This window comes from Poecilia latipinna, unplaced genomic scaffold (assembly GCF_001443285.1).
Source record: "Poecilia latipinna isolate Pla-1442-1.1 unplaced genomic scaffold, P_latipinna-1.0 Scaffold32, whole genome shotgun sequence".
In the NCBI taxonomy this organism is placed as follows: Eukaryota; Metazoa; Chordata; class Actinopteri; order Cyprinodontiformes; family Poeciliidae; genus Poecilia; species Poecilia latipinna.
Genome location: NW_015112648.1, coordinates 387,098 through 404,896, shown reverse-complemented (window position 1 = coordinate 404,896; position 17,799 = coordinate 387,098). Strand labels below are relative to the sequence as shown.

Genomic DNA, 17,799 nt, shown 5'->3' with positions numbered 1-17,799 from the left:
TGTTATTTAAACTTTAATTTAAACAAAAATTACCTCTATTAATTTGAAAACACAAAAATATGAAATTTTACAGAATGTTGTCGGTACATCACCCTAAGTAAATCTTAAAATAGATTTGTGAACATATAAAAAATATCTAACATTTTGGAAAATTATACAATCATCATATATTGGCACCCCTAAAAAAAGTCTTGTAAATAATTATATCTTTAGTTTAAGTAGTATAATCTTACGCTGGAAGGAATAATTAAAAATTCAACCTACACTTTAGTTATTGAGGAAAATATCCAACATTAAAAATTTTTACTTTTTAGTTAAACAAGTGCAACTGAAACATTTTCCTCATTTTAAATTGGTTTCAGAGTTTTGTAACTTTCATTTAATAATCAAGACTTCCTGTTTACCTGAGGTACAAATGCCATGAAGCAGAGGTACATATCTTATACCATCCTGTCAAAATAGGAAACATAAGCAAACATATGTGATCCAGAAATTTGCTACCCGCCTACAGTAGCTAATGTGCAGTCAGAGCAATAATTAAAAACAACTGAAACTGTGATGAACAATAATCCTGAATGCACCTCAAAGATGTGACCACAGGTAAGATCTGGAGTAATGGACGTCATTTTCTAATCTAAACAACTACCAACAAAGCTATTCTTAGGCCAAAGAGTTATTTGGAATGAGAAGTGAGACAAACAATCCAGTTGGAAAGAACGATAAATGAAAAGCAACTCATGCCCATTGTTAGGTACGGTAGAGAAATGGTGATGATGTGGGCCTCTTTCTCTTCTTAATGCTCTGGCAACTTAAACTCTCTGACAAAGCAGGGGATTTTAATCAAAAATAAGGCGGCCTCAAACATTAGACCGCAAAAATATGATCATCAAAAGGCGAAGGTGCTAGTTTTTAAAGTAACTGCACTGAAAAAAAACCCCGGTTGATCCAACTTAAAAAAAATTTGTTCATTTGTTACAAGTAAGTTTATCTAACTAAATATCTTAAGTTATGTTAAACGTAAATAAAGTAACTTTGGCAAACTTAATCTGATTATGTACAACAAATTAACCTTTTTTTTTTTTTAGTTGGAGCTCCGTTCTTTTTTTTCCAGTGTGTGAATTTAACCCCAAAGTTTCCTGCTGCTTCCAAGTTCTGATTTAAATTTCAAAACTCTGTGAGAACATGTGCTTATGTTACAGAGCAGTTCTATCAAAACGTGAAGCGTTCACAGTCTAAAGCTGTGGCAAATCAACACACAGAAAAACAACCTGTATGAGGAAAATGAGCATAAAACTCAAAATCTGTTTCTTCTTTCCTTCCAGTATGAAAATATGCCATATTTAAGTATCTTACGATCTTCTTTTCTAAATATTACATTTTTAAATCTGCTGGTCTTTATCACATCTTGTTTTATCCTATGTCCTTCCTTCCAATAAAACAGTTTTAGTCACTTGTAATTAATAAACATGTTTTTAACTAATTAACACTTTACCGACCTTTAAAAAGCAGCTACATTTATATTTCACACATGAATGAAAAAGCTGCAGAATGCCCAAAAACTGCTTATTAATGTTGCATAAAGTGTTTCTGCTTAATTAATAACTAGTTTATTAACTATGTTTTTGTCATTTCTTATGAAAGTGGTACTCATTTCAATCCTTAAAATGTTTCCAAAGATCGAATATAGCTATTAAGTCAAAAATAATGGTTCCAAAATATAGTGTTATATGCTCAATACAAGAAAAGAAACATTTTACATATTCAGCAGGAAGGGTCACAGTCAACATGGTTCAGAATTTATATTTTGAGGCTTCTTATCTGGTTCTTTTCCTGAAAGAATTCAAAGAATTCATAATTTACAGGAAATAGAATTAAATGAGAGAAGAAAAAAAAATCAAACCAAAAGTGTTTTTGTGGGTGTGGCAACCCAAATAAATTTCTTTGTCTTGTTTTGTAGCAGGAGAAAGATTTGCTGCAGTCAACTCTTCTCTTCTTCTGCGTTTTCTGTACATTCGCTGTCCAGGAGCTGCTCCATGTGGCTCAGGAAAGCATGGCTGCTTTCTTCCTCCAGAATCTGCTCCCAGAATTTCACTGAGAAGCAAGAGAGGAAAAACGATCACCACAGGTGAAGAAGAATAGTATTACAGTATGGAGTAATTGACTTATTGCTGGAATCAACTGAAAAAGTTTGATTATTTTCAGGTGAATTTACTAAAAAATAAAACCAGAGTAAGAGTAGCACTACTTCAACATATTTTTACTCAAGTAAAAGTAAAAAGTCACTTTCCAATAAATTACTCAAGTAAAAAAAGTATTTGGTATAAAGGCTACTCAAGTACTAAAATTTAATTTAATATTTTAAAATGATGTCAATAGAAAAAAATGTGAAGATATGTGCAAATTCTGGCTTTTTAAAGGCTAAATTAAATACTACAAATAAATAATACACACAAGCAAAATAAACACGTTTTCAAACTTTTTTTTTCCAACATTAAAAAACTTTACATAAAATTAATACTTGCAGTAAGTAATCTGTATAGGGTAATGTACCTCTAATGATGATAAGTATTATTACCGTACTTTCTGGACTATACAACTGCACCTACAAAGTTTTTTTTAAAAACTGGAAACGTACATATATAAGCCGCACCAGGCTATAAGCCGCTGGTATCTCTGCTGCTCTCGGTTTTCCACAAGGACGCGGCAGTTCTTAATAGCAGATTTATTAAGGACGCAGCCCTGCGTCTCCAACGCCGAACCATGGATTCGTTCACGCAGAGTTTACGTGCAGCAGCTCCCAGAATTTATCACATCTTGTTTTATCCTAAGTCCTTCCTTCTGTACTGCCAGATCGATAGCCTTCAAATTAAAAGCTGCATCATATGAACTTCTTTGTGCTTTGTGCTAGCATGTGCTTGTTCTCTATGGTTCTAAATACAAATTAGCACTTTCTTCTTTGATTTCCAATTTTGACTTCCAATGATTCACTTCCTGCTAAAGAGCCCCCTGGTGGTTGAAGAAAAATCCACAGAAAAGCCGCACCGGGCTGCATGGTTCAAAGCGTGGGGAAAAAAGTAGTGGTTTATAGTCCAAAAAATACGGTAATCTCCAAATGGCCCAACAGGCTCAGCAGATAGGAAAAAAAAAGAACAACAAAGCTGGTGTATGAACAAGAGGTCTCACTCTAACATAAACTGTAAGTCTGAGTCTATGTTTCAATTTTTTTCTGTTTGAAATGTTTCTTCTTTCTTCATTGAAGTTACTTGTGCTGGATACACTATTCAGAAATTTTACTCAAGTAAGAGTAGCAATTGTTCATAGTAATATTACTAATGTAAAAGTAAAAAGTACAATGCAGTAAAACTACTCTTAAAAGTACATATTTTCCAAAAGGCTATTCAAGTAAATGTGGGTAGTTACACCTCTGGTTTTATCTTATTGATCAGTTAATGAAAAAGATGGGTTCCCTCTCATTGTTGTGCTGTAAATAAAACGCTGTGACTTACAGTAATGTGGTTTCTCGGACCATTTGCTGTCGGGTCCAGGCTCGGACTCCTCAGCCAGACTGTTAATCTGCAGTGGCTCTGTGTTTCCATGCAGCTCTGTTTCAGGCTGGTCGCTGCGCTCCGAGCTCGACAGCATCACCTCGTAGGCCCTCCGGGCCTCAGATGACAACTCAATCATCTTGTGATAGAAATCCTGTAGGTATCAAAGCGAATTTTCACATTTTAAAACGTTAGTTACCCTTTGCAGCTACTAGATATTCATCATCTTACTGTAAAAATCTTACAGATGTGGATAAAAGCATAAAAAATCTTTCAATTAGTCAGTTATTTTTTTTAAATGGCCACCATTTTTGACATTTTTAAATCAATTATTGCTATGAAATGAGACATGGATTAACTTTCTATCACATAATATGTTTTTAACTATATGGTCATCCTTCTTACACAAGTTTAAAGTAGCAATATGTAGCAAAATGAGATGCTGGTTAGCATTAGCTTCCATTAACATTTTTAATGTGTTTAGCAGTTTAGCGTTAGCAAAACTTATTTTTAATGTGTTTAGTGGTTTAGCATTAGCTTCTGCTAATTTGTAAATATGTTTAGTGGTTTAGCGTTAGCTAAGCTAGGATTCTTGTTTAGGAGACTACTGATTAGTGAATCTAAATTTGTGGTTAGCGGTGGCTATGACTACTCCCGATTTTAGTGCAAACATGCAGCTCTAGAAAAATTAAGAGTCCACTGCACTGAACCAAATTGAAAACCTCATGGTTGGTTCCACCAAATATTGATTTCTGAACTCTTTCTGATTTTTGTGGTGGCCATCTTGAAAAATCAAAATGTTATCAGTACATATGATTTCTATTCATCCAATCATCTATGATTTGACACCAAAGCTATTCATCTGTGATAAAAATCATTCTTCCTTGATGTCCATCTTGGTGGCCATCTTGTATTTTTTTTCATAAGGGCAAGCCCCTGGGAACTTCTGCACTAAGTTAGGTTCTAGTGTCCACATATGGAAGATTTTGCTGCCCTATATCTGAGAATGATAATCCTGACCTGCGCTCCATCGTAGTTGAAGATGCCCACAAGGCTGACGGGCACAGCCTTGTTGACACAGTGGCCCAGTGCTTTCCTGGAAAGTGCAAACACGAACGGTACGCCCTGTTCGCGACACATGTTGATGATCGTGTGCAGAACCTCGTCCAGGCCACCTGTGGAGGGAATATTTTCTATCAACATGCAGCTTTTCCCCGTCCAGTTTGAGCAGCCGCACGCCTGTGTGGACCTCCCCGTCACTGATGTTGCTATTGTACACATTTTTGACGCAGAGTCTTTTATTTCCATCTGAGATGAAAACAAAGTTTTTCTTAGATTTGTTTCAGGATCTAAATGTGGTTCCTCATCAGAGCGAAAATGTCACAAAATACTTTCAAGTTTCTGTTTTTGGTGTCCTAAAATAGCTATTTAAAAACATTTAAAAAGGATATCTGAAAGTGTTTATATGCAGCTCCCCTCACATTAATATGCATTATTTTAGTTATTCTTCAAAATGGAAAATACAGGAGAACATGCAATTAAACAATAGTGGAGTACCAATAAAAGAAAAAATACACACAAAAAAAATCACAAGAATAAAGTCAAAGTTGAAATAATCCAAGAATAAAGTCATAATAATACGAGAATAAAATGTCATTCTTGTATTATTTCAACTTTATTCATATCTTTACTGTTATAACTTTATTCTTGTAATTTAATTTTTTTTCTTATTGTGGCCCTTATACTCTGTCGTAATTAAATATAGATGATCATTCAGAAAATCTGTAGAAAAAAAAGATTAATAAGCTAAACAACTACAATCAGAGCAACAATTAAAAATGTGGCCATCATCTTGGAGGAGAACTCATATTTATCTTTCCAGTTTGCACATTAAGAGGTAAAAGAAAAAACTCCTACACTCACTGCAGCAGTCATAACAACCAATGGATCTATCTAACGCTGTCTGGAAAATCTTTTTTTTTCCTGCCCTCACTAATGTAAACATTTTCTGGGACTTTCCCTGGAACAATGCGCTTGGTCAGATGAGACTCGGACTCAACGCATGACAACAAACAACCCATGTGGGTTTGGCATAAAATAAAAATATAATATAAGAAAAAGGTGCTTGCTGCATAGTGAACGATCTGTGATGCTGTGGGCTTGTTTTTTTCTTTTACAGACCATGAGAACTGTGTTAGAGTTCATGACATGATAAACCAGAGAATGTTAGGCTACGTTCACACAGCAGGTAAATGCAACGCCGCCTGAACGGCCCAATCCCCATCTGATAAAAAAAATTAAAAATCCAATCTGTGCCACTTCAATATGAAGCCTCACTATTACTAGCATGAGCAACTAGGCTGTCACAATTAAAAAAAAAGTCATTATTGCAATAAATGATAATGTTTTGATATGATTTTAAAGTAATATAATAATAATAACAATGACATAATAATGCAAGTTTTCTCTCTCCTCAAAGACCAATAAACTTTTATTTTGCAAAGACAACTTAATGCTGGAACTGAAAGATATTTTAATGATCCAAAATAAAATGCAACTACTAAGAAATAATAAATAGAACTAAAAACCACACTCATCTGAAAACATAAACAAAATGGAAAAATTGATTATGATCTCCTTGTAAGCATATTAATCATCAGAATGGAAATTATTGAGATAATTTTAATTTATCATGAGATTAATTTTATTATATAATAATAATTATTTTATTTGTTGTTTTGTTTATTTACTTTGGATATTTAAAATGTCTTCCAGTTCCAGTGTTAAATGTTTATTATAATTTAAAGTTTACTGATCTGTGAGAATGCGTTTTGTCTCAACGCAGCAATATTATCGTTTATCGCAAAAACTTCTGGGACAATTTATTGTCCAGCTAAATTTGACGTCGTGACTTGCTTAATAATTCCCCAGACTTTTTCCTAAATAATCTACAGCCGGCGCTTTCGAATACCTTTGGACTGGATGCGTTCGCAGTTGGGTGAGATGATGACACACTTGACCTTCTTCAGTTTGAGGTGTTTCAGAACCTCTCGAAGGCCCATCACGATCCGCCGCTTCATGCGGGCCTTCATGGGATCCTTCTGGTACAGCCGGTCCTGGAACCGGACCAGCTCCTTCAGCAGCGACGTCACGCACTCATCCAGGTCTTTCCTCAGCATCTGGCTGCAGTAGCTGCCATGCAAACAACAGGAAATCATTACACAGAAGTCTCTGGATATTAGCAAAGTGTGGCTTAAATATCAATACTTCCAATACCAGTCCTATTGTGCTTCAAAATCGATTCTCTCTAAGTATCAATACTTTCATTATTTCAGTCACTTGAGATTGTTAAAATAGCCTGGCAATAATAAAAAAGATCGTCACCCTAATGTACTTCAGACTTCAAAATAAATCAGTTAAAATGATGTCTTGTGTTCTTATGCAGCAAAGAATTGAATTACTCCACTTTTTTTAGATTTACCAGACACACTATGTGTTTTTGCAACAAGTATTGGCATCGGACAGGAAACCGGTGGCATCAGACATCACAAGTCGATACGAAGGGAACAACGTTGCCTCCTTACTCTCTAAACTTCCTGCTGTGAATTTTGGGAACGTTGTTTTGTTGGGGCTCAGATGACGGGGCTTCCTGTTGCACATCATCGTTTTTGTCGTTGTCCTCATCGGCTTCCTCCATGTTGGCGTTTATACCGTTTAAATTCAGCTGTTCGTCGAATCCTTGTGTAAGACTCTGAATGTCTTCTGAAAGAGACAAACAGAATAAATTCAGTCATTCTGAACTCTTTCTATAGTGAGAACATGTTCGCTCTGACCTGTATCGTTTAAGTCATGCTGCTCCTCTGCAGCATCAATAGTGAGTTCAGAGCCATTTTCAGGCAGCACTCCTCTCTCCTCTAGCAGACGTCTCTGTTTTTTCTCTTCTCTTTCTTTCAAAATGACCTGAATATGTAACAGAATAAAAGGGAAAAAAATTGCATCATATTTTAGAACTAAAAAGCTAAAAATGCTCAAAAGTATGAAACAAATTATAAACAGTTTGCTTTTCTGAACTCCTCAAGTGGCATACTTTTAGCTTTAGTTCAAAATACTTATAAAAAAAATCTATCAAGCATGTTTTGCTCTCCAGTTATTAATCGGTTAATCAAAAAAAAAAACAAAAAAAAACGATTAGCCCTCAATGTACTGATATTAAGTCAAGCAGGAAGGTCTGAGCTTTTCACATGTTGATGTTACAAGTATTTTTAGCTGCAGATTCATCCTTTGGTACAAATGATCAAGCGTTCACTCAAGAAATTATATGTTATTGAGTTTTTGGTAATAGATTTATAAAAAAAACTGAACTGAATTAATTGTTCATTTGGATATTTCAATGCATTTCTGCAGATATGCTAATATTTTTTATCCGTTTAATCGACAGAATAATCAACGACTAAAATAATTGTTAGCTGCAGCTTTATGAACTCAAACTTTCTACCAACACTTTGGCCAAACGTTTTGCACTAATGCAGGGGTCCCCAAACTTTTTCCTGCGAGGGCCACATAGCTGTTCCTTTTTCTGGTCGGGGGCCGGTCTTAGTTTTTGGAGAAAGAAACCTTAGAAAATTCTTGTCGAGCGGGGGGGGGGCGAAGACGAGGAGACAGTCGCGCTTTTAGATAGATTTTTACCCAGAATGCAAATGGAAAAAACCGTGAGTGAAACGGTGACTGGGACTGACTGGTATATATTCCATTGAGGGAAAGTTAGTTTCACATCTGTTTAAGAGCCCCCTGGTGGTTGAAGAAAAATCCACATATAAACCAGAAAATACAATAAATGACAAAAAACACTGAATGCACTCTGGTATGAGGAGGCGGGCCAGATCCGGCATTGTTCAGGGGGCCGGACCAAATGACGTGGCGGGCCGGATCCGGCCCGCGGGCCGTAGTTTGGGGACCCCTGCACTAATGGCTGAGTTTGTCGCTCCGCATGTAGCATCATCACTCTTTATCATCAACACTCTTTAGTGTTCTGCTTGCTCTTTCTTTTCACATTTAAGCATTTAAATACGTATATCAGTCAGGATATTCTAAACGGTGCTGAAAACGAGAAGTTGTAAAAATGATGATATATGAACTTCAATATAACAATGCAACTACTATAATGATCAACAGTGAGTGTATGACAGATGCTGTCCACTTGCCTTCTTCAGAGGAGTGGGTTTCTTGGCTTTAGGCACTTCTCTTTGCTTTCCTTTCTTAACTAAAGGGCTGGTCGAGTCCAACGGATTGTGTGCGATTTTATCCTGCTGCCATGGCGGCTTCTTCAGAGACAACGATTGTTTCTGGACGACAGGCAGTCCTCCACCAACTACAATGAAGCAGACATCGCTTAATTATGCTCTTAACCGATTTTTAAAGAAATAAAAACCGACATTAGCTGACCAGAGAGAATAATCGGCTTGGTGTCCTGCTTTGATTTTTGAGTTTGTTGCTTCTTTTCCAGGACGGCCAGCATGTTTCCGATGTCCAGCTGGACCGGGGCTTTGCTCTTTTTCCCCGACACTTTCTCTGCTTTCTACAAATCAGGCGATGAAGGTCAGGGCTACATCACTGAGGCAAAACCAGACTGCTCTGAAAGGGTCAGTTTCAACAAATGATTAACACAAACCTGTCCTTTCTTAGCCATTTCAGGCAGTTGAGTTTTTCCTATTGGTGACTTTTCTTTGTTCAGGCCAGCAGACTGGTACTGTCCTCCTTCTCTTTGGTTTTCCTTGACATCAAATCACAGCATATGACTGTTATTTATGTTATTTTATGTTATGTTGATGCATTTAAAACACTGATGATATCTACCTCATTGCATAGCTTTGTTTTGCTGTTTAACCCAGTTAAACCCAGCACCAACTCAGGGAATTCTTCTTCATCCTAGGAAAAAAACATGTAAATTAAGTTAAATGTCCAAATCTTTATTCACTCAGAGGAAGCAAAAATCAAAATTTACCTCAAGTTTTGGAGGCTCGTGATGAATTAGTGGACTCCCTGACTCGGCTTCTGCATCCTCAGCGTTGCTTTTGGATTTCTTTTTCCTCTTTCGCTTTTTCTTTCCTGGGCCTCCCTCTTCTTGTTGGGTAGAGAGGCAGTTTGCCTGGTAATATAAACAAAATTAACTTTAGAAAAAAAAAACATTGTAAAAAAAGATTTTTTTTTTTTTTTTTTTTTTTACAAAAACAAACAAATAAACCAAAGCAAAAAACAGGCTAATAGTTTAGGAACAAAGCCCAAAAAGAATAGAGCCAGAATATTCATGTTAGTAAATGCAAACACATGTAAAATATATGCAAACATGTATGCAAACTTCCATTTCACAAGGTGCAAGTAATTTTCTTTAAAACCAGTTTAACTGCCTGTTTTTTTCAGCTTTCTTAGCTTCATGGTTCTGTAGATATCAGGGATGCACAGATCTACTTTTGTCACTCCCAATACCAACAGATAAGAGGTTTAGTATCGGTCAATACTGATCCAAAACAGAAAAACAGTCCTGATTAGACCTAAAACTTCTCTTTTTTAATAAAACATAAATGTACTGAATGACAAGTTCATTTGATAACTCTGCACCAGTACTGCACATTTAAATAAAACCAATAGTTTCACAAGTTTGGTCAAACATGTTGAAATAAACTGCAACAAACTTTCTTTAAATGGTTCAGAAAGTGCAATTAGTAATTCTAAATATAATGTAAAATAAATAAAAAAGCATGACGTTGCACAGACCAGTATACAGAATTAGACTGAACAGATCTGCATTTATAGACTGGGTACATTGTCACCGATACCCGATATTGATTTTTATTTCAATATCAGGACCAATACAGATATTAACTCTTTACTTTATGTCAAATATTTGCAGCGTTTCTCAATATTACAGGGGTTAATCTTTTTTAAATTGTTGCCCAAATGTAAATTATTGAACTCATTATAATTAATTATGCAGGTAATAAATTTATTGCTTATTGCAACCGGCTTAGAGTCAAAATGAAGTTTAATCACGGCGGTGGCATCATGCTGGGGGCCTGTTTCGTTGCTGGTCCATTGCAGAAAGTGGATGAAAGACTGAAGAAAGAGAATTACCTTCAAAATCTTTATTTCACTTCATATCAATGACTTTATGGACAAATAAAGCTACTAAATTTTCAAAAATAATCCAAACTGGTGAGCAGTGTCCTCCCAGTCGCTTTTTTATACTCAGAACCATCAGAGAGTTTTGTTGCTGATCCAGCCCAGAAAACCGAGGCGAGGTTCTGGCTGATCAGCTTCCAGCTCAACTCGACTCTCGGTGAGTCCATTTAAATTTCTTCCTTATGCCTCATGAGGAAAAGAGAAGAATAAAGACTGAAACCCTTTTTTATTAAAAATTAAACCAGAAAAAACAGACTGCACCTGTGTGTTGCTGCGATTGATTGTCTCGTCTGTAACAACAGGTTTCTTTGGGGGCTGAGAGGCAATATTTGCCCAGGATGTTATTACCGGCCTAGCTACTAGGAAAGAAAGAAAAACAAGTGATTCACAAGTTAGAAAAGACTGACGCCGTGGTTCAGGAGATGATTTCAGCCTTTACCTGGTGGGTTAGCAGGGGTGGTATTCTGCAAGGGCTCAAGTTCTGCTGGAGAGCTATTTCTTCCAGCCTGACAAATAATAAGAATAATAATTTTAAAAAAAAACAGCTACACGATCTAAGCTGACTTTTCTTTTAAATACAGAAACCAACCTTCTGGGAAGTCGTCTGAGTTCGTGGGTTTGTGCATTGAGGGCTTGGACGCCAGCAGTCTTTCTGAGCTCCAGCATGAGAAGCTGATTTCTGCAAAACGCCGGCTAACTCCGGAAAATCAGCCATCTTCACTTCAAACGGCGCAAAATCTGCCATTGCTGGCGTTGATTTCCTTCCAGAGGCTGGGGCTGACCTGACATGTCTAAAACCTGCTGAAGCTCCAAAGGGACAGACAACAGCACAATAAATAAATGGCTAAATAAAGCTTTATAATTATTCATATGCATAAATAATATATATGAGACATATGTTAAATAACTAAATGTACAAATCATTAATTAAAAATCTGAATTCAATTTATATTAACATCATGCATTAATACTGAAGTATTTAAATATTTCATAGACTTATGTTGCTGCACAAGGAGAATTTTATTCCATCTCCAAGCCTTGAACGTCATTGGGTCGGGTCAAGACAAAAAACTATTGGTCTGTAGTTAAACTGCAGATTAATTATTATTATTCAATGTTAAATGACAAAAACAAAGTATTAAAAGAAGGTTTTTTCATTTAAAACCTTTGATGTATTAAATGAAGGTTTTCTAGACCGTCTAATTCACAAGCCCAGCCCTTTAGTTGGATATTTTGATAAAAAACAGCAAAATTAGAATTAAAGATTCCCGTCACACACACACACACACAATAATCATCAGGGTCTTTTTGGTGAATCAGCCTGAAAGCCTCAATTATTTCATGATGGACTGTGGCAATGGAAACATTAACTTGATAAATACTGAAGTAGTTTGACAAAATTAATGAAAATTTTAGTTAATAATTGAATTATTTGTATTCTTCTTCTGGCTGCTCATCACAGCGAGTCATCCTCTTCTGTCTAATTATATGCATTCATTCAATTTCAAATTCAAAAATAAATTATTGTAGATGGTGATGGAAAGATCTCATGTAGAGGTCTGTATCGAAGCGACCTTGAAGAAGCCTCTGACTGAAGGTACTCTTAATTATTGACTAATTTAACTATATACCAATAAATGTTTATTCAAATAATGTAAGTATTATATTTTTATATGGAATATTATATATATAAATAGCTTTTGAAGGCATAATTTGGTTATTTATGAAAATCTACATGCGAGTCACTCGAGTTTTGATGGATGATGTTTACCTTTTTGTCGTGCATCCGCTGGGTTTTTGCCCACATTTCTGCCCTGAGAGTCATTGATGCTTTTTGATGTCTGCAAACACACAAACAAAAGGATTTAAATCTATTACATAAATTAAGCCAAAGTAACTTAGCGTGACTTTAATAAGTGTAATAAAAAGAAAACCTTTGAATGTGGATCCCAGAGGAGCTTATTTTTGTCACTGGCTTCCCTCACAGGACGTCTGCTACTGTAGCCATGACTTCTTGAAACATCTCCCCCTTTTCCTGCTTGTTTTTGGCTCAGATCTGCCCAGTTCCTTAAAAAAACATACAGACACAGAAAAAGATATGGTCAGGGGTCCAGTTGCTGATTACTTGGACATAGCCATGATGTCCATACCTGGCTGAAGTTTGGTTGGACATATAAGGATTTGGTAAGACCGGAGGAACTGAAGCTGTGTGAGGATCAGAAGCATCTCTGCTTCTTTTCTTCTGATGTTTTTCAAAATCCTGGGGAGAACAATTACTAGGTGTCAGTTTGCTCTCCTGGAAAACGTAAAGTCATGTCAACAAAAACCTTTGATAAACATGTTACTTATAATTATTTAAATACACTGCAAACCGCATTATAAGGAACACTTCAATTCTGCTTTGACATATCGAAGCTTTAAGAAGTGTTAAAAATACAATATTTGTGCTTCAGACAAAATTACGTCTTCGGAAACAAAATGTTATCTTTCACTTCATCAGCTGCCCCCATTTAAGCACTTTTTAGAAACAACTGTAACTGTAGCAGGACATATTCGCATGAGTTAGCTTCAGTGTTAGCTAAATAGGCAGTTATAATCCAATTTGGTGTTCTTTACCTTCTCCATCTTCAGGCTTTTTTAAGATTTAGTCACATGTTCGTATTTTCACATGCGGTTCCAAGTGTTGTCAAAGTCCATCCTACGATTATGCCATGTGTTTGCTAATCATGAACAACCTGTTTGATAGCTTAGCATAAAAAAACAGCAGCTAGCTGAGTGATGCGTCAGTTGCGGTCGAACCGACTCAATCCGCTAGCTCTTCTAATTGAACTATCTTAATTCATTTGCACTTAAATTGCATATCAACATTTACACATACAACTTAGATTTCAAAACTGTGATCAAATTTAAAGGCTAGAGGTACAGCTTTATGAACAGATGTTTAAGAGCTGAAGGGATCGGTTCTTGTTGGTGAGTTGAGCCAAATAATGCGGTTCTCAGATCAGGATCGGAAGTCCCATCAACTGAGCGAGGCGACGTTCACAGAGGAACAAACGGTGTAATAGCGACATCTTATAGGTTTAGAGAGCAAATAAAATAATTCAGTAAAAAGTTGGGTTGACTTCATGAAAGTAACGAATGGTATTTCTGACAAATAGCAAATCTGGCGTACACTAATATACAAAATCTAACAAGTGAGTTTTCTTAGCTCATTAATAGGGAAATTTGCCTTAAATTCAGTCTTTCTAGTTGCTTTAGTAAGAACTTTGTCGATAGTCTTTTTTTAAGGCATACCTTGAATATGAGGTTTAGTGGTGTTGTCATGTAATATACTTAGGATTCTTACTTTTTATTTAAAATGTAATTCAAAAATGTAAAAAAAAAATTGTTGAAAACAGAAGTGAAGTAAAACAAACAATCATTTACTATCTACTTGCTGGTTATCAATAAAGAAATTAATTTGATGACATTATTACTGTAGAGTTTTATTGACACCTTTAGGATATTATTCCATTACAACCAATGGATGATGAGTTTCTTTTTCAAACATTCATAAAATAAACCACTGACACATTCAATGACCGTAAAAATAAATTGCTGACTTATAAAATACTGCATCTATAGGATAAAATACTCTTATAAAAAGATATTCAAACTCCACTAACAATGTAATTTCTAATCATCAAAACATGTGTTCAATAAAAAGGAGATGTCTTAATGTGCAAATATACAGAATTATTTTCTAACACAACATTATTCTGTACCTACTTCTCTATTTTGGCATACGTTTGGTCTTTTTGTTTCATATGTTTATCTTTGGCACAATGCACCAAAAGTAATCCTCACATCACTACTGAGTAAAAAAAAAATGGAAACACAGTGCTTGTTCTCCCAAAAAAATGTAAACATTATAACATTTGTATAAGGCAGCAGGAGAAGCATCTTGATCTCTGCAGGTCACTCCTCCTTTGACCTCTGGGCTTTGCTCAGGAGAAAAAGTGGAATCACAAATGAGGCCGACGTGATGAGAAAGCAGGTCTGTGCTCCTGCAATCCAATAAACTGAAATAAAATACAGAAAAAACTGGATAAACATAAGATGTAAATACAAAAAGAGCAAAAATATAGGCGTCTCAAAGTAATTTCAGATTTGTAGGAGATAGGAATAATTTATATGAAGCTAAATTCAAACGCTAAAAAGCCCATTATTTTTCTATTCTTTAGCTTCCTTACCAGAGGATGACACCACTGGCCCAAACGCTCTTGCCAGCGCACCCAAACTACGCAGGATCCCCATCACAGTACCTTTCTGATTAGCTGAACCTGATCAAACATCCGACAGAGGACAGTCAGCAACATTGATCTCAAAATCATAATATTTAATAAAAAAAATTAATAAAGGAGACTCACCGTGGTCAGCAACAAGGGTAGAGAGGCAGGGAACTACAATTGCTGCAGCTGCAACAATGAAAATATGACCAAAAAGGTGTAAATAAATAAATCAGTAAATTAAATGAAGACAGAGAAAATAATTTCCATTTGCTTCCAAGTGGAAATCATTTTTGAGTGATCAAACTTTAAAAGTCAGACTGAGGGAAGCTTAATTTCCAGGAATCAATTCTTGGACCTGCTCTTTTTAACTCAAAATTTATCTTTGAGTTAAATTTTAAACTGCTGATCTTTAATGACATAATCCTTAGCTTCCTGGAAATATCTGTCTTCAACAATGAAAATGATACGACCAAGTTCTATAAAAGGAAATTGTTTGCTTAATGTTTTATTTATTTTATCAAGAAACCTTTTGAAATCCTATCAAATTTACCAGTAAACAGTTAATCTGAATATAACATTGAATTTATTTACTGTAATTAAAATCAATCACACTCACAATCTCACTGCAGTGTTTTCTGGTTCAACTAATCTGGTTTTAATTTTTAACCCTTTAGTTTATGGTTACGTATCAATAATTTACACGAAAAAAAAAAACAAAAAAACACTTCAATCTTCTTCTGGTAAAAAAAAAAAAATCAACAGCGCCCTCTATGGTCAGACGTGGTAACTACAACTTTCAATGCCGCTATTCTTAATTTGTTTGAAGAACAAATTATGTTAGAAAATTTATTGTTCGATTAACTTTTCTTCTGATGTGCATAAAAGGTTTACAGGCAGCCACTAATCATCTCCTATTATTTATTTTAACAATAAAAATGAAAAGTTGCTATGATTTTAGTTGATCCTAAAATTGTATCACGGCCCTCATTACAAGCAGTAATAATTTAACAAAATTTTGTTCAATCATTACTGCTTTATTAAAAATATTAATCAGATAAAAAGCAAACATTACTCACCAAAAGAGTATAATGCCAAACCAATATAAAGCATTGCAATATTCCACGATAACCCAATGAGAATGAATGCAGGGATCAACATCATTATTGCCTGAAAGGATTAATATTTATTTCAATATTACATTTCTCTGCCTGTTCAGTATAATATTCATCATGCAGATATATTAAATCGTTACCATGTAAACAGCACGTATGTGTTGCCCAGGTTTGATTCTTCGAGCGTAACCCCCCTGGATTAAAGCCATGATGACACCAACGAAGAAGAACATCTTTCCCTGCTGCATGCTGTTTACAGAAGACAATAAAAGCATTTATGTTTCTCCTTAGAGTTTCTGCCGATTTCACCAACTCAGATTTAAGACTTTATAAAATCGTTATGAATGGAATTTAAGACCTACTTCTCAAAATAAATGTACACTTCATCCAGCCAACTTGCGATAAATTTCCATTTGTCCTTGATAAACATGGAAAGGCTAACTAGCTAGCAATGCTATGTTAGCATTGAAAATGTCTGCGTGTGGCTCAAGATTTTGCCTGACAGAAAAGCCCCGCTAAAAAATACAAAAATAAAAAAATACATAAAATATACGCGATTATACGTAAGAGGATTAAGGTCACTGAAAAGAATTATAATTATGTCGAAATCGAAATAAATTACCAAACATTCTTAAGTTAGGTGAATGTAATTACGAATTTAATGATGACATTTCACTTAATGTAATGATTTGATTGTTGATTCTATGTTGCATGACTTTGTGTTTTTGTGTTTGTTATGATGTAAAGTACTTTGAAATGCCTTGCTGCTGAAATGTGCTACACAAATAAAATTTGATTGATTGATGTAAATTATGTTGTTAGCATTTAAAAATAATTATGAAACTACGTTTTTCTTGTAGGATTTGTAAACCTGCAAGTTAGCCACACTGAAAGCCTGTCCCAAATGTATTAGGCAGATTATTTGCCTTATTTATTTAGTTTACTGATTCTGAGAAAAAAGTGAGAATGCTGAGATTAAAGTGAAATTTTTTTTTCTTCTCCTATCAACCCTAATTCTCTTCCATCCGATTCAATAGTCCAGCCAAGACAAAATTTAAGACTCCTGATTAAAACATTTAAAGTCAACTTTCTTTTTAAAAAAATAATTCAAGACATTTTAAATCCTTAATTTCAGATACATGGATTCTTAAGGATGTGCGGACACCCTACTGCTAATGCACAATTTTATCTCCGGGTTTATACCTTGTAAACTTGAAGCGCTGGTGAGTCAGAAAACTCAGGGTGAACTCTAGGCCGGAGAACAGGAAGAGGTAGCAGAAATAAACCAAACCCAACACTTGTAGCTTCTGCATTCCTGTAAGAAACACAGCCCCACTTCCTGTCAGCAGGCCAAAGTCCATTTATGGTCTAGTTAAAGGGTACAATGATGTAGGACCAGCACTCACTTTCTTTAGAAGGTGGTTCCTTTGTCCTGGTGACAGCAGTGAAATGGAACAAGGAGACGGGATTGAGAAGGTTCATGGAGTCTCCACCATGAGAAGATGAACCCTGGAATGACAATAACTTTACATTTCTGAAAAAAAAAAAACATTAAATACATTGGAAATACAGTAAAAGATGGAAATGAACCAATAATTTTAACTTTTTAAAATAAGAATATCTACTTTTTTTTTTTTTTTTTTTTTTTAAAAATCCCCTTTGTTTGTTTTGTACCCGGGGACCCATCTGCAGTTA

General features: G+C 35.2%; 2 protein-coding genes across 5 annotated transcripts in view; both read right to left on the bottom strand.

Annotated features, from left to right (window-relative positions):
- Positions 1–289: 289 nt before the first annotated feature.
- On the bottom strand, positions 290–13,694 carry LOC106953220 (selenocysteine insertion sequence-binding protein 2). 3 transcript variants are annotated; one of them, XM_015041838.1, is made up of 18 exons: positions 13,338–13,694; positions 12,872–12,981; positions 12,656–12,788; positions 12,493–12,562; positions 11,311–11,522; positions 11,161–11,227; positions 10,983–11,080; positions 9,547–9,690; positions 9,399–9,470; positions 9,214–9,315; positions 8,988–9,120; positions 8,747–8,913; positions 7,379–7,505; positions 7,130–7,307; positions 6,517–6,737; positions 4,566–4,720; positions 3,507–3,699; positions 290–2,091 (listed from the first exon to the last, which is right to left on the bottom strand). In XM_015041838.1, the coding sequence occupies exons 1-18, from the start codon at positions 13,344–13,346 to the stop codon at positions 1,979–1,981; spliced, it is 2,304 nt and encodes a 767-aa protein (XP_014897324.1). In that variant the 5' UTR covers positions 13,347–13,694; the 3' UTR covers positions 290–1,978. The 3 variants fall into 3 exon arrangements, with proteins under 3 accessions (XP_014897324.1, XP_014897311.1, XP_014897318.1); XM_015041825.1 differs by having other exon boundaries at positions 11,311–11,528; positions 13,338–13,693; XM_015041832.1 differs by having other exon boundaries at positions 10,983–11,077; positions 11,311–11,528; positions 13,338–13,693.
- Positions 13,695–14,185: 491 nt separating this feature from the next.
- Positions 14,186–17,799, bottom strand: part of LOC106953208 (major facilitator superfamily domain-containing protein 10) — a 12,981-nt gene continuing 9,367 nt past the window's right edge. For both annotated transcript variants that reach the window (XM_015041809.1, XM_015041816.1), the window contains exons 7-13: positions 17,511–17,613; positions 17,308–17,419; positions 16,245–16,353; positions 16,069–16,159; positions 15,131–15,178; positions 14,954–15,043; positions 14,186–14,782 (exon numbers count right to left, since the gene is read on the bottom strand). In XM_015041809.1, coding sequence (XP_014897295.1) covers positions 14,679–14,782; positions 14,954–15,043; positions 15,131–15,178; positions 16,069–16,159; positions 16,245–16,353; positions 17,308–17,419; positions 17,511–17,613 — 657 coding nt within the window. In that variant the 3' untranslated portion in view covers positions 14,186–14,678. The remainder of the gene's footprint in view (positions 14,783–14,953; positions 15,044–15,130; positions 15,179–16,068; positions 16,160–16,244; positions 16,354–17,307; positions 17,420–17,510; positions 17,614–17,799) is intronic.